This window comes from Bufo gargarizans, chromosome 5 (assembly GCF_014858855.1).
Source record: "Bufo gargarizans isolate SCDJY-AF-19 chromosome 5, ASM1485885v1, whole genome shotgun sequence".
NCBI classification, from domain to species: domain Eukaryota; kingdom Metazoa; phylum Chordata; class Amphibia; order Anura; family Bufonidae; genus Bufo; species Bufo gargarizans.
The window spans coordinates 197,959,186-197,974,837 of NC_058084.1; the positions used below are offsets into that span (position 1 = coordinate 197,959,186).

The 15,652-nt window shown below is 47.0% G+C and overlaps 1 protein-coding gene across 2 annotated transcripts in view; it reads left to right on the plus strand.

Moving 5' to 3' along the window:
• The window catches only part of ITGA9 (integrin subunit alpha 9), a 459,851-nt gene that overhangs the window by 341,831 nt on the left and 102,368 nt on the right, over positions 1–15,652 (plus strand). For both annotated transcript variants that reach the window (XM_044293305.1, XM_044293304.1), the window contains one exon: positions 13,650–13,729. In XM_044293305.1, coding sequence (XP_044149240.1) covers positions 13,650–13,729 — 80 coding nt within the window. The remainder of the gene's footprint in view (positions 1–13,649; positions 13,730–15,652) is intronic.

Here is a 15,652-nt window from a genome sequence, read left to right on the forward strand (position 1 = left end):
GTTGTAGGGAGAGCTGCACTAACCGTCTGAGAAAACACATGACTGGGCTAGATTTCGACAGCCCGCTGTTGAGAATGTCCACTACGGCTGTGTTGTCAGTTACGAACAGAACAGACTGACGTGCCCAAAACTTGCCCCAAATGTGGGCGGCCACCACGATGGGGTACAGCTCGAAAAGCGCCGAGGTCTGGAGGAAGCCCGGGATTTGTCCCACCTCGGCAGGCCATGCGTCTGCCACCCAGTGGGTGCCGAAAATGGCGGCAAATCCTGAGCCCGCAGCTGCATCTGAAAAGACTGTAGGCGACTGACTCGACAGCTCGGGTACAAATAAGGAGACCCCGTTCCACTTGCTCAGGAAATGGTCCCACATGTGGAGGTCCGCTAGGGCTTGTGTCACGAGGGTGTCAAGAGCCACGCCTGACTCCGTTGTACCCGGGGTCAGGAGGTCGCAGCGGTTGGCTGCACGCTCTATGTCAGATAGGGAAGTTTCCTTATTGTAGCTTTCTGGGTTTGCTTTACAAACCCTTTTGGCTCACTCAGGGATCCGTAGCTCCTTCTCTCAGCTGTTCCTTGTCCAGCACTCCCAATCCTCCTTATATTCCCCTCTCACACTTCTCTGGTTGCCAGATATAGAGCTTCCTGCCTGGACATCTATTCTGACCCACTGGAGCTGTGTTGCTGCGTTCTCTGAGTGTTGCCTTAGAACGCTACCCTCCGGATCCCTGTTGGACCTTTGTGGACAATTGTTGCCGTCCACCTGGGTGTTTGTGTTTGTCTGTGTTTGTCTGTCCTCTCCCTGGTGTTTCCCTCTTAGTGCAGTGGTGAGGACTAGCGATCCCACTGGCCCGTTCATTATCTAGGGCTCATTTCAGGGAAAGCCAGGGTTTAGGCACGTGATCGCCGCACGGGTGAGGAACCCGTCTAGGGACGTCAGGGCAGTCAGGTGCCAGCTGCAAGGTGAGTTAGGGGTCACCACCTTTCCCTCTCCCTTGGGCAGGGCTTTCCCTGTTTTCCTCCCTGTGCGTGTTGCCGGTCATTACAGCTTGACTGTCCAAGCACACTGGGCTGTCCTGTTCTGGGGCGGAACTCAAGAGCGCGAGTAGGCGGGATATGAACGCTCTGCCCTGCGGGATGATGCGCATGGCGAAGTTCAACATGCCTAGTAGAGACTGAAGGTCAGCCTTAGTGACCACGGTCGTGACTGTGAACCTGTGAATGACTCCTCTGATCCTTGTTAACTTGTCCGCCGGCAATCTAGCTAGCATATGCTGGGAGTCTAACTCGATGCCCAGAAAGGTGATGACTGTGGCCGGGCCTTCTACTTTCTTGGGGGACACCGGGACACCTAACTGGGAAAAGCACCTGAGTAACTTGCCCAGCCCTAGGGGGAGTGCCCCTGGCCTCTCAATCAGTAGGAAGTCATCCAAGTAATGGATGACAAACTCACAGAGGACAATGTGTTCCAAGATCCAGTGGGGTGCCTGAGCCAACTGATCGAAGAGCCAGGGGCTACTCTTGGAACCGAAGGTGAGCTTAGTGGAGAAATAGTACAGGCCTTTCCACTTGATGCCGTGCCACTGCCAGAGGGCTGGCATGATGGGAAGCAACTTGAAGGCATCCGATATGTCGGCTTTGGATAACCAGGACCCTGTGCCCGTTTTCATGATGATGGCGATAGCCTGGTCTATCGAAGCATATCTCATGCCCACTTCCTCCGAAGGAATGAGGGAGTTGAGGCTGGGGACCTGGGAGCCGTGTGGGGCCGACAAGTCGATAATGAGTCTCTCCTTCCCGCTGAACTTGCCTGTGACTACCCCCACGGGACTGACTCTCCAGCGTAGAAAAGGGGGCACACCAAAGGGACCGATTATGAACCCCTTGCTCAACTCGGCTTCTATTAGTGCGTCTACCGAGGCGGGATTTCTTTCGGCTGACTGAAGGTTTTTGCACTCGTGTGTGGACTCTGGAGTCGTGATCAGTCCCGTGTGGAAGCCCTCGTGAAATCCTGTCACCAGGAACTGTACAAACCCAGGGTTGTGGTGACCTTGCAAGAATTCTTGTAGACGGCTGATATTGACCACACTCATGTAATTTTTTACCGATTTTAATGAGCATGCTACTCGGGGGTGGGCCCTAAAACAATTGGTACAGATATGCAACAACCGGCACTGCCCAAAATTACAAGAGGCATAATTAAAGTTGTTGCATATCTGTGCCCTTCCTAACTGAATGATGGGCCGGCCCAGCTTGTCTACTGAGTTGGGGGGCCTGAAGACCTCAAGAGGACCAGCTGCCGAGCTGGAGGGGTAGGACGCCGTGCTGACGGCGGACTAATCGCACCACTCGACCGAGTGGAAGATAGACTGACAGGCGGAACAGGAGGGAGCCTTCAGACCTGCAAAGTGTCTGCAGAAAAGCTCAGTGTCCAGGTTGGACCAGTCAGTAACGTGTTGGAACTGGGAGAGAGCCGCTGCCGCCTTAGCTGCAAACGAACAGTGGTAGTCATAGAACGCGGTTCCTCCATACCTATGACCCAACTCTGTGACCCTGAAGAGATAAAGGTCTAGTTCCTCCCTCCTGTCCGGCCTGGCAGTGCAAATGACATCCCTAAAAAGACTAAACGCCATGACGAATTCTGGGATGGACAATTTGCGGTTGAGTCGGTGGTCGCGGCTCCTTAGTACCACTGACACTTCTCCACAAGCTATAATCTTGTTGTCAGAAAGGTCCCTGGAGGCTATGAGTAGAGACGCAAGATTGACATCCCTACCCTCTAGTCACGTTAGGGACGGACTGGGCAGAACGAATGTCTGCTATGGCAGAGGTGGAGGCGACCGGAACCTCGAGGGAGGAAACTGGTGCGACTGTGCTGCGAGCCTCGATGGACTCCAACCTCGCCTGCATGGATGTGACGGCCGACGTCAGACTGTTTAGCATGACGTGTATCTGAGTCAGCGATGTTTGCATCGTAGTTGCAGGGGGATCATCGGCGCTGGGTGCCAGGGAGTCTCTCCACAGCCGATATAGCTCTGCTTTCCTGGCGGTTGCCGGGAAAGGAACGCCCCGCTTTGTCAACTCCGCCATCAGCCTAGGAATTGTCCAAGCACGTAGGGACGGTGTACTGCCCCTCTCGGATGTCTGTGCTACGACCTCGTCCACCGACGCGTCGACAATGTCTGATGCACGTGACATTGCGGCTGTGGAAAGAGTAACGTAACATGACCGACTAGCCTGGATGGTCGCTGGCACCCGTGCAGCTGTCTAACCACGAAATGAAAAAACTGAACAATTCCCGTGAGGTATGCACACTGAACCAGAAGAGCCGTGAAGGAATGGCCAGGAACTGCCACCCGGAAGTCCATGCAAGGACCTGACGTACTTACCAATAGAGAATCCCTATGCATTGACTTCCACGGAAGTATAATGAAAAGAAACGACCTGTACGTTAAAAACAAACCATGAGACCCCAGTCTGAAGGCAGCCACTTCCCATCCCCCGACGTGTACCCCACTACCTTGGTAGCCAAGGAAAATCAATTGAGATCCCACCAACTTCTCTCTGACTAACCACTGTATAGAACCTGGAAAACAACAACGGAACAATGCAAAAGAACTGGTCAATGCGTGAGGCTCAATTACCAGGACGTGTTCGTGAGGTGAGGTATGGTGACTGGTGGGAGTGGGTGTTTTTTGTTTTTTTTTGACCAGTGCCTGACGTTGACGATGAAACCCCTACCTGTCTAGGCGGCCCGTGCCAGACTTTAATGTGGGCGAGGAGCGAGCCGTTGCGTGCGCCGCCGTGCTCCATGGTAACCGCGTGGGGAATGCGGAGTTCCCTGGTGTCATGAACCACGTGGGGATGGATTTAAGGCAACGGCTGACACTCCCCGCAAACATGAGACGTGTGCCACGTGGAGAGTTGACGCGTGTCCCTGACAGGGTGCTCAGTGCGGGGCCCTCTCTGTGCCAGAGAGGTGCCGTCCGCCGGCTGAGCACCTCTGCCGCGTGGGGAGCAGCGCAGCCCTCTGGCATGAGGTCGGCTCAGGGGGGCCCCCGGCGACGGGGGCCCCATCTTGCCGAGACTGAAAATGCCGCGTGGGGGGCCTCACCGGTCCCTGATGGGGCGCCCAGTGCAGGGGTGCCCCCCTACTTCACGGGGGCTGCCCCCCGCCGGCTGGGCACCTCCACCGCGTGGGGAAACGGAGCTGCCCCCTGGCATAGGGGGGAGGCCTAATCAGACATGCCTCCCCCCTTCTGTGTGAGACGTGCCACGTGGGGGGCGCACCACTCCCTGATGGGGTGCCCAGTGCGGGGGTGCCCCCCTACTCCACGAGGGGCCGCCCCCCGCCGGCTGGGCATCTCCACCGCGTGGGGAGAAAAATGCGCCCCCTGGCAATTGGGGAAGTGTATGTGTCGCCGATCCACAGCTGTCTGCGCTGCCCACCAGGCGAGGGAGCGAGGCAGCGCAGGCTGTGTACCGGCCGAGAAGAGGGGGGCGGGAGCGGGCGGGGAGTTTGGCCCTCATGTGACCACTGGCTCCGCCCCCCGCTGGAGAGCGGTGCCGAGCACGAGCCTGGGCGGTGGAGGAGGGGGGTGCCGTAAGCGTGGCTCCATCCCCCCCCCCTCCCAGAGGCTGACGAGGTGCCGCATGTAGAAACGGGCAGGAGGGGTGAACCAGACGCAGCGTATGGCGGCCCCTACGTACCAAAGGGCCGACCACCGCACGCCTGCCTGCACTTACCCGATCTACCAAAAGGACTGCCAGGTACGAGCGCACGCTTCCAAGGACTCTGCACTACGTACGTTTGTGGGAGGGCGCCGGCCGTTGAAGTAGGTGGCCAAGCCCCTCCCACAAATACAGGCCAATGAATCGGCCTTACACTTGTTTAGCAAGCATGGCTTTCCATACTTATAGTTCTCTCTTGACTTCCTCTCAGAATGTTAACCTAATGGGTCTAATGCTAAGGATCACACCCAGTTTGCAGCTCAACTAGTTTGTTTGGATTCTCTTGTACAGTGGTGGCAAAGTAAATTCTGACATTGTGCAGGCCAGTCTATAAAAACTGGTGCCTTAGAAGTGTCTTCTTCTGACCAGAACTAAGCATGTTAGCTGGAAGTTCTGTGAGGTAATGAAAAGGACACATGGGGTGCTATAATAAGTATGTAACAGTAATATCCTGACACAGGAGCATTAAAAAAATCATTCCAATTAATTAAAACAGATATGTTTTGCATAACTTAACAGGTGGATTCAATATTTAATCATGTAATGATAATTCAATATTTAATCATGACAACTCCTTTAAGCCTCTTAAAGTAGGTATACTGTATAGACAAAGGATTGTTTGGTTCAACAATTGGAAAACTGGTTCCCACTACCAACTAATGAAGAAAATGTCATTTAGAACCAGAATGTTAATAAAATATGTTTCTTCCATAGGAGCAATTTTATACAATCCTAGGCACAGTGTTTCATTATTTTAGCCCCTTAAATAGGTTCTCCGGGTATAATTTAAAATAGCTGCTAGCAACCTGTCCTAGAATGTAGGTAGGAATGGTTGCTACCACTTAAAGAGCTTCCTAGGGGTGAGGGGGCGGACCCTCACTACACACTACAGTGGTCCCTCAAGATACATTGCCCTCAGGATACAATATTTTCAACATACAGTGGTCTTTTCTGACCCATTGTAAGTTGAAACTAGACTCAACATGCAATGTCTCAGACTGAGATCCAACCAATCAAGGCCACTTCTCTGGTAAAATAGCTTTATTAGGCTGAGTTCACATCAGCATTCATTCTTTCCGTTCTCGTGCTCCTATAACAGAGCAGGAGAATGGAAAGGATGAGCACTGATGTGAACTCAGCCTGAGTTGCTAGTTAGCAGCTATTCCTGACTGTTATATGTAAGGACTTGTTTATCTGTCTTAGTTATCTGCTTATCTTTATTAAATCTTAATTTTCTCTTATCTTGGATGACATTTTAGGGCTTTGGAACTGATTAATCAAGTTACAATGGTTTCAACAAACAATGGACGTTCTAGAACTAATTAATATTGAAACTTGAGGGACCACTTTGTACTCTTGCACTTTCAGACGGCATGGTGGCGGCATCAGGGGCGGGCTGGGACGGGGGCCGCCCTAAAGCATCTTAAAAAAGGCCGCTGGACCGTCTTTAACAAATAATTTTTATTTATTTTTTTATTCCTCGGGGCCGCACTGCCGATCACCACAGGTGGGGCGGGGGGAGCAGTAGGAGATGAGAGCTTGTGGAAGCGCTCATCTCCATATTCAACTGCATCGCCGTCCTCAGGACAGCGATACAGATGCCTGTGCTGTGGCAGGGGAGGGAGAGGTGTCTCCCTTCCCTGTTCTTCTGATAGGCTGCAGGCACTAATGCCTAAGAAGGGGCATTTTTTTACTGGCATATTATGGGGACACTGGGGAAGGGGTAGAGGAGCACTATGAGGGCATTTACTGGGGCACTATATAGGGGTATTTTATACTGGCATACAGTATGGGGACATTAGCTCAACTGCAGGCACTAAGCGGGGGTATTTCATGTACTGTCATATTATAGGGAGAATTATTACTACTAGGGGGTATTTACTACTACTGGGGGGCTATGAGGAACATGATTACTAGTATGGGCACTATAGGGGCATTATTACTACTAAGTGTGCTCTGGCAGAGAATTATTTCTATTGGAGGGATTTTGGGGAGCACTGTTACTTTGGGGGGCACCCTGGCATAGTATCAGCTTAGCACAATTATTTTTGGGGGACATTATCTTTATAATTTCCAACCTATGTTCTTAAATTTAAAAAAGAAATACACCATTCGTTTGTGCTGGTATGTGCTGCAAAAATGAACGTTTGCGCCGCTTTGGTTTCCGAGATATTGTGCGCTTGATTTGCTGAAACCCTGCCCACTTTCCACCCCATGTTCTTAAATTTCAAAAAGAAATACACCATTCGTTTGTGCTAGTTTATGCTGCAAAAATCAACGTTTACGCTGCTTTGGTTTCCTGAGATATTGTGCGCTTGATTTGCTAAAACCCCGCCCACTTTCCACCCCATGTTCTTAAATTTCAAAAGGGAATACACCATTCGCTTGTGTGGCATTTGTGCTGCAAAAATGAATGTTTGCGCCGCTTTTGTTTCCAAGATATTGTGCTCTAGATTTGCTGAAACCCCGCCCACTTTCTACCCCATAGTCTTAAATTTCAAAAAGAAATAAACAATTTGTTTGTGCTGCTTTTTTGCTGGTTTGTGCAGCAAAAATGAGCGTTTGTTCCGGTTCGGTTCCTGAGATATTGCTTGTTAGATTTTCAATATCCCGCTGTAGTCCCAGCGGTGGGTGTATGCGGCAGGGATCTGAAGGGCCACAGTGATCTCCAAACTGTGGCCCTCCAGATGTTGCAAAATGCCCAGACCACCAACGGCTGTTTGGGCATGCTGGGAGTTGTAGTTTTGCAACATCTCACAGAAGACTATACAGCACTTTCACCCCATACTGTAAACAGATACTACTACCTGTGTGTAACAATCCTTGTAGACAGCTAAAAGCACAGCACATGGCTGAAGTAAAGTTTCTTTGCTCAGGTAATAGTGTTACAGATATCTACCAAGACAGTTTAGCACATTATTAGTTACAGGGGTTAAGTCTTGGGGGGAAAAAGTGTGGGAACTCACTCAAGATCCACTAACACCCCTTCCCCCTTCCCCCAAATAAATATATATATATATATATATATATATACACACACATATATATATAAGTTATTTTAACCCCCACAAGTTGTGTCCTTAATTTCATATGGTTTGTGATTCTGTTTGCCACCCTTTAGTGACTTTGTTTTTAACCCCTTAAGGACTGAGCCAAATGTACACGTTGTGATCAAAACAAAATGTAAGCAAAAACTGGAATTAGTCTGGAATGTGTCTGTTCAGGCATAATTCGTCTTTTTCATATTATAAGCTCCCCTTATATATAATTTACTTACACTTCTGAAGATTCAGAGGTGCTGGCTGGCTTGGCCTTAGGGGTGCTGGCTCGCTTGGCCGGGCAGAAGGAGTGTGGGAGACTGTGAGGCCTTTTTTCTCCTGCTGCTACGGGAAAAAAATATATTCATTACACCTCAGGTCAGACCCCCAATGTTAATCAGACCTCAGCTAACAGTCCCAATAAGATCCCCAATGTTAATAAGACCCCAATAAAACCTCAGATCACACCTCAGCTCAGACCCCAATATGAATGACCCCCAATCAGACCTCAGATAAGAGCCCCATGCCTCATAGCAGCCCTTAGTAGCCTTATAGCAGCCCCCATTAGCATTATAACAGCCTCCAGTAGCCTCTCCATCTTCCCCAGTGCCTTTCCATCAGCCCCCAGTGCCTCTTCATCAGCCCCCAGTGCCTCTCCATCAGCCCCCAGTGCCTCTCCATCAGCCCCCAGTGCCTCTCACCAGCCCCCGGTGCCTCTCCACCAGCCCCCAGTGCCTCTCCAACAGCCCAATAACGCGCAATATCTCAGGAACCGAACCGGCACAAACGCTAATTTTTGCAGCACAAACGAATAGTGTATTTCTTTTTTAAATATAAGAACATGGGGTGGAAAGTGGGCGGGGTTTGAGGAAGTCAAGCGCACAATATCTCGGAAACCAAAGCGGCGCAAACGTTAATTTTTGCAGCACAAACCAGCACAAACGAATGGTGTATTTATTTTCATCTTTTGCAAACATGGGGTACCAACTTCACACAGGTTAGAAGATGCAAGGAGATTATGGCAAGATATTTTCTTGCTAAAATGTATCTTATAGACTGAAAAAGTTTTAATTCAACTGTTTGAGGAGTTTTTGTACTCTTTTTCTAGCACTTTGCACAGACTGTCATGTCTAGTTAATCCCTTCTATGAAGTCACTCTGCATATATTTGATCATTTATATCAGTCTAATTTGGTAGTTAAGAATGTGATTGTAGCTGTAAAGGCCTACATCCTTATTATCATGTGGATCTAGCATAGCAGATTACAGTATCAGTGGTTGGGTGAGCTTAGTTTCTCTGAAACTGAGCATATTTTACTAGGGCTCTTTCACACTTGCGTTCTTTTCTTCTGGCATAGCGTTCCGTCGTCGGGGCTCTATGCCGGAAGAATACTGATCAGTTTTATCCTAATGCATTCTGAATGGAGTGAAATCCATTCAGGATACATCAGGATGTCTTCAGTTCCGGAACGGAATGTTTTTTGGCCGGAGAAAATACTGCAGCATGCTGCGCTTTTTGCTCTGGCCAGAAATCCTGAAGACTTGCCGCAAGGCTGCATCCGGAATTAATGCCCATTGAAAGGCATTGATCCGGATCCGGCCTTAAACTAAACGTCGTTTCGGCGCATTGCCGGATACGACGTTTAGCTTTTTCTCAATGGTTACCATGGCTGCCGGGACGCTTCCTGGCAGCCATGGTAAAGTGTAGTGGGGAGCGGGGAAGCAGTATACTTACCGTCCGTGCAGCTCCCGGGGCGCTCCAGAGGGACGTCAGGGCGCCCCACGCGCAGGGATGACGTGACTGCATGGCACGTCATCCATGCGCCTGGGGCGCTCTGACGTCACTCTGGAGCGCCCCGGGAGCCGCACGGACTGTAAGTATACCGCTCCCCCGCTACCCACTACTACTATGGCAACCAGGACTTTAATAGCGTCCTGGCTGCCATAGTAACACTGAAAGCATTTTGAAGACGGATCCGTCTTCAAATGCTTTCAGTACACTTGCGTTTTTCCGGATCCGGCGTGTAATTCCGGCAAGTGGAGTACACGCCGGATCCGGACTACGCAAGTGTGAAAGAGGCCTAATACAGTCTGCTCAATGGCTTCTATTTGAATTCTGTATAGTAACAGAAATGTATCAGTTTCGCTTGGAATCACACAGAAACCCTGGAGTCTTGATACATTTTATTGCTTTGTTGCGGGATCGGCCTTTTTTTTTTTGTTGCCGTAATGAATAAGCATGCATGTGTCAGCAGATGTATGCATTGCACATTAGTTCCTTTTAATGGCTTATTGCTGTATGGCAGCATTCCTAGTTCAGTAAAAGAATGTAAATGCGTGTGTGAAATACTCGTAAAAGTAACACTGCAAAGTAACAGCAAAGGATATTTCAGCCCATTTTAAAGGTGATAATGGCATTAGGACTCCAGAAATGTCAGTAAATTCTACATATATTGTGTATGTTGTATGTTAATTTAAATATGTGTATGTTGATTTGTGTATGTTAATTTAAATATTAAAAATATTAAATATTAGAAATTGCTAAAGTACTTAAAAGTACTCCTTGTTCCTTTGTTCTTTCGTAAAAATTCTTCTCAGCCATTCTTAGTTACCATATATCTGCGATATCTGTTACTGGGAAAGATGTGGGCCCTGTTACTGTACCCAAGGAGTTCTCAGCCATTTTGCCTACAGTTTTCAACTTCAAATCTACCTAGTCATACAACACTCAGATATCTGGGATTATGGGGGTCATTTATTAAGACTGGCGGTCTTAATAACCCCCTTTATCTGGGCGAAGTTATAAAGAGGTGCAGGCCTCTACAAAACTTCGGCGCATCCATCGCCAGTCTAAATGTAAGCCAGATTCCTAGCTGTCTTACATTTAGGCCATTTTCTATGCCTAAAACAGGAGTAGAAAATGATGAATCAGACAGCCTGCCAGCTCCGCCCCACGCCCACTTTTTTAGACCTGGTGTGAGTGGGGAACAGTCACAGATTGTGGCACAACTAACCGTTGTACCGCAATCTGTGCCAGAAATATCTTTTCCTTATTCCTGTTCTGTGACAGCACATTGTGAATTATTCTTGTATTGTGATGCTGTGTTTATTATCATCAATGTGGCCCTTGGCCATTAGCTGTGGTATTGCTGCATTTATCACCCCAGTGTGTCATGTGTCGTAGTATTGTGTGTGTATTCTCATACTGCAATATCCCTGTAGCCCTTGGCCATTAGCTGCGGTGTTGCTGCATTTATCACCCCAGTGTGTTATGTGTCGTATTATTGTGTGTGTATTCTCATACTACAACATCCCTGTAGTCCTTGGCCATTAGCTGTGGTATTGCTGCATTTATCACCCCAGTGTGTCATGTGTCGTATTATTGTATGTGTATTCTCATACTGCAACATCCCTGTAGTCCTTGGCCATTAGCTGCAGTATTGCTGCATTTATCACCCCAGTGTGTCATGTGTCGTAGTATTGTGTGTGTATTCTCATACTGCAATATCCCTGTAGCCCTTGGCCATTAGCTGCGGTATTGCTGCATTTATCACCCCAGTGTGTCATGTGTCGTATTATTGTGTGTGTATTCTCATACTACAACATCCCTGTAGTCCTTGGCCATTAGCTGCGGTGTTGCTGCATTTATCACCCCAGTGTGTCATGTGTCGTATTATTGTATGTGTATTCTCATACTGCAATATCCCTGTAGTCCTTGGCCATTAGCTGTGGTATTGCTGCATTTATCACCCCAGTGTGTCATGTGTCGTATTATTGTATGTGTATTCTCATACTGCAACATCCCTGTAGTCCTTGGCCATTAGCTGTGGTATTGCTGCATTTATCACCCCAGTGTGTCATGTGTCGTATTATTGTGTGTGTATTCTCATACTGCAACATCCCTGTAGTCCTCTTAGCCATTAGCTGTGGTATTGCTGCATTTATCACCCCAGTGTGTCAAGTGTCGTATTATTGTGTGTGTATTCTCATACTGCAACATCCCTATAGTCCTTGGCCATTAGCTGCGGTGTTGCTGCATTTATCACCCCAGTGTGTCATGTGTCGTATTATTGTGTGTGTATTCTCATACTGCAACATCCCTATAGTCCTTGGCCATTAGCTGCGGTGTTGCTGCATTTATCACCCCAGTGTGTCAAGTGTCGTATTATTGTGTGTGTATTCTCATACTGCAACATCCCTATAGTCCTTGGCCATTAGCTGCGGTGTTGCTGCATTTATCACCCCAGTGTGTCATGTGTCGTATTATTGTGTGTGTATTCTCATACTGCAACATCCCTGTAGTCCTTGGCCATTAGCTGCGGTGTTGCTGCATTTATCACCCCAGTGTGTCAAGTGTCGTATTATTGTATGTGTATTCTCATACTGCAACATCCCTGTAGTCCTTGGCCATTAGCTGTGGTATTGCTGCATTTATCACCCCAGTGTGTCAAGTGTCATATTATTGTGTGTGTATTCTCATACTGCAACATCCCTATAGTCCTTGGCCATTAGCTGCGGTGTTGCTGCATTTATCACCCCAGTGTGTCATGTGTCGTATTATTGTGTGTGTATTCTCATACTGCAACATCCCTGTAGTCCTTGGCCATTAGCTGCGGTGTTGCTGCATTTATCACCCCAGTGTGTCATGTGTCGTATTATTGTGTGTGTATTCTCATACTGCAACATCCCTGTAGTCCTTGGCCATTAGCTGCGGTGTTGCTGCATTTATCACCCCAGTGTGTCATGTGTCGTATTATTGTGTGTGTATTCTCATACTGCAACATCCCTGTAGTCCTTGGCCATTAGCTGCGGTGTTGCTGCATTTATCACCCCAGTGTGTCATGTGTCGTATTATTGTGTGTGTATTCTCATACTGCAACATCCCTGTAGTCCTTGGCCATTAGCTGTGGTATTGCTGCATTTATCACCCCAGTGTGTCATGTGTCGTATTATTGTATGTGTATTCTCATACTGCAACATCCCTGTAGTCCTTGGCCATTAGCTGCAGTATTGCTGCATTTATCACCCCAGTGTGTCATGTGTCGTATTATTGTGTGTGTATTCTCATACTGCAACATCCCTGTAGTCCTTGGCCATTAGCTGCGGTGTTGCTGCATTTATCACCCCAGTGTGTCATGTGTCGTATTATTGTGTGTGTATTCTCATACTGCAACATCCCTGTAGTCCTTGGCCATTAGCTGCGGTGTTGCTGCATTTATCACCCCAGTGTGTCATGTGTCGTATTATTGTGTGTGTATTCTCATACTGCAACATCCCTGTAGTCCTTGGCCATTAGCTGTGGTATTGCTGCATTTATCACCCCAGTGTGTCATGTGTCGTATTATTGTATGTGTATTCTCATACTGCAACATCCCTGTAGTCCTTGGCCATTAGCTGCAGTATTGCTGCATTTATCACCCCAGTGTGTCATGTGTCGTATTATTGTGTGTGTATTCTCATACTGCAACATCCCTATAGTCCTTGGCCATTAGCTGCGGTGTTGCTGCATTTATCACCCCAGTGTGTCATGTGTCGTAGTATTGTGTGTGTATTCTCATACTGCAACATCCCTGTAGTCCTTGGCCATTAGCTGTGACATCACTATTTTTTCCATCCTCGTTCTGTGATTTCATCACTGGTTATATTAGCACTACTTTATGACCTCACAGTGTTGACTATCCATGCACTGTGACATCATTTTGTTTTTATTGCTTTGTGCATTATTGCAATCAATTTGACATCTGGTTCTGGGAACTTTCTGCATGCATGTGGATGCCTCAGTTTGGTCACATTTGTTTTTAACCATCTGAACACATTTTTGTTTGTAACCATCTGAAACTCAGGTTTGATGTAACTGAATATTGACATTTATTCTCTCTACCAATAGTATGACTTCAGTGTGATCTTTGATACCAGTCACTTATCTGGTGAAGATGATATTCTTCAGTTCCTGGTCACCGCCCAAAGGTAAATTAATATTTACTGTGACTCAAAATATCCAGTTTATCATGATATTTGTACACTAAAATAATGGCTGCCACTTTATTCATATCTTCTGTGTGGTTGTAAATTTATTTGCCTAGCTTTCTTGACAAGCACTGAGATCAGATCATTTTATAGAAAAAATTGTAGAATGCAGTCACAGTATTTATGTGAAGAATCGAAGGTCCCTTCTTTAATGCTGTACTTCTGGGCAACATGCTCTTTCAGCTTTTTGCTTGGAGATCTTCACATTTCAGAATATCCTAAAACTAATTGTGGACTTGGGTACATTGGTAGGGATGCCAAACACGTAGTATAAATTATATATATCCATATTATAATTCTCTATTAAATTAACAAAATGCATGATTATTAAAATGGTCTCCTATTTACACAACTTTGCATAAATAAATAATACATGTCACTAAGGCCTCCTGCACACGACCGTTTTTTCCCCCCGTTTACTGGCCGTTTTTTGCGTTCCGTATACGGTCCATATACATTCCGTTTCCGTATTTCCATTTTTCCGTTCCATTTAAAGATAGAACATGTCCTATTATTGCCCGCAAATCACGTTCCGTTGCTCCATTCAAGTCAATGGGTCAGCAAAAAAACGGAACACATAGGGAAATGCATCCATATGTCTTCCGTTTCCGTTCCGTTTTTTGCTGAACCATCTATTGAAAATGTTATGCCCAGCCCAATTTTATCTATGTAATTACTGTATACTGTATATGCCATACGGAAAACGGAACAGAAACGGAAACACAACGGAAACAAAAAATGGAACAACGGATCCATGAAAAACGGACCGCAAAACACTGAAAAAGCCATACGGTCGTGTACAGGAGTCCTAAGAAAAATACTCAGAATGGAACGACCTGTGGTGCTGATTTTAAGGGCTCGCTGCGACCCGCAATACGGCCACGGATCACACACGTTCGTGTGAACTAGCCCTAAGTCTACAGATTATCAGTTTAGGCCTCATGCACAGAACTATATCCATTTTGCGGTCCGCAAACCCTGAATCTGCATATCTGCAATACAGATGCTGGCCATGTGCATTTCACAATTTTCTCACTCTCATTAGTAAAAATGCCTATTCTTTTCTGCAAAATCAACAATAGGACATGTTTAATTGACACGGATGCAGACAGCATAAGGGCTCATGCACACAAACTTATTTATTTCCATGTCCATTCCGTTTTTTTGGCGGACTGTGAAAGGTTATTCCGTGTGCATTCCGTTTCCGTATGTCCCTATTTCCGTTCAACAAAAAATTATGGACAAGGATAGTACTGTTCTATTAGGGGACAGCTGTTCCGCTCTGTAAAATACGTAATGCACACGGACGTCATCCGTGTTTTTTGTGGATTCGTTTTTTATGGACCGCAAAATACATACAGTCATGTGCATGAGCCCTAAGGATGACATTCGTGTGTTGTCTGCATTTTTGGCAGACCTATAGAAATGGGACTGCGTGCAATCTGAAAAGAATTCAGATCAGTCTTGGAACAAAACTATGGTTGTGTACATAAGGCTATGCTGAGTATTTCCACCTCAAATGTTACCCCTTGCAAAGAAAATGCTGAAACCCACAGCAAACCCACTAAAAAAGCTACTGAAAATCCACAGCAGAATGTCTTCAGCAGATCACTGCAAAATCTGCAGTGGGGAGGGATAAAAATGGATTTAAATGTAACTTTCCTCTGTTATTCTGCACTCAATACCCAATGATGGAAAATGAAAACAGAATGCTCAAAATCTTTGCTCATTTATTGAAGCAGAAAAACTAAAATGTTGCATTGACATAAGTATTAAGACCCTTTACTTAGTATTTAGTTGAAGTACCTTTGGCAGCGATTACGGCCTCCAGTCTTCTTGGCTATGATGCCACAAGGTATGCAC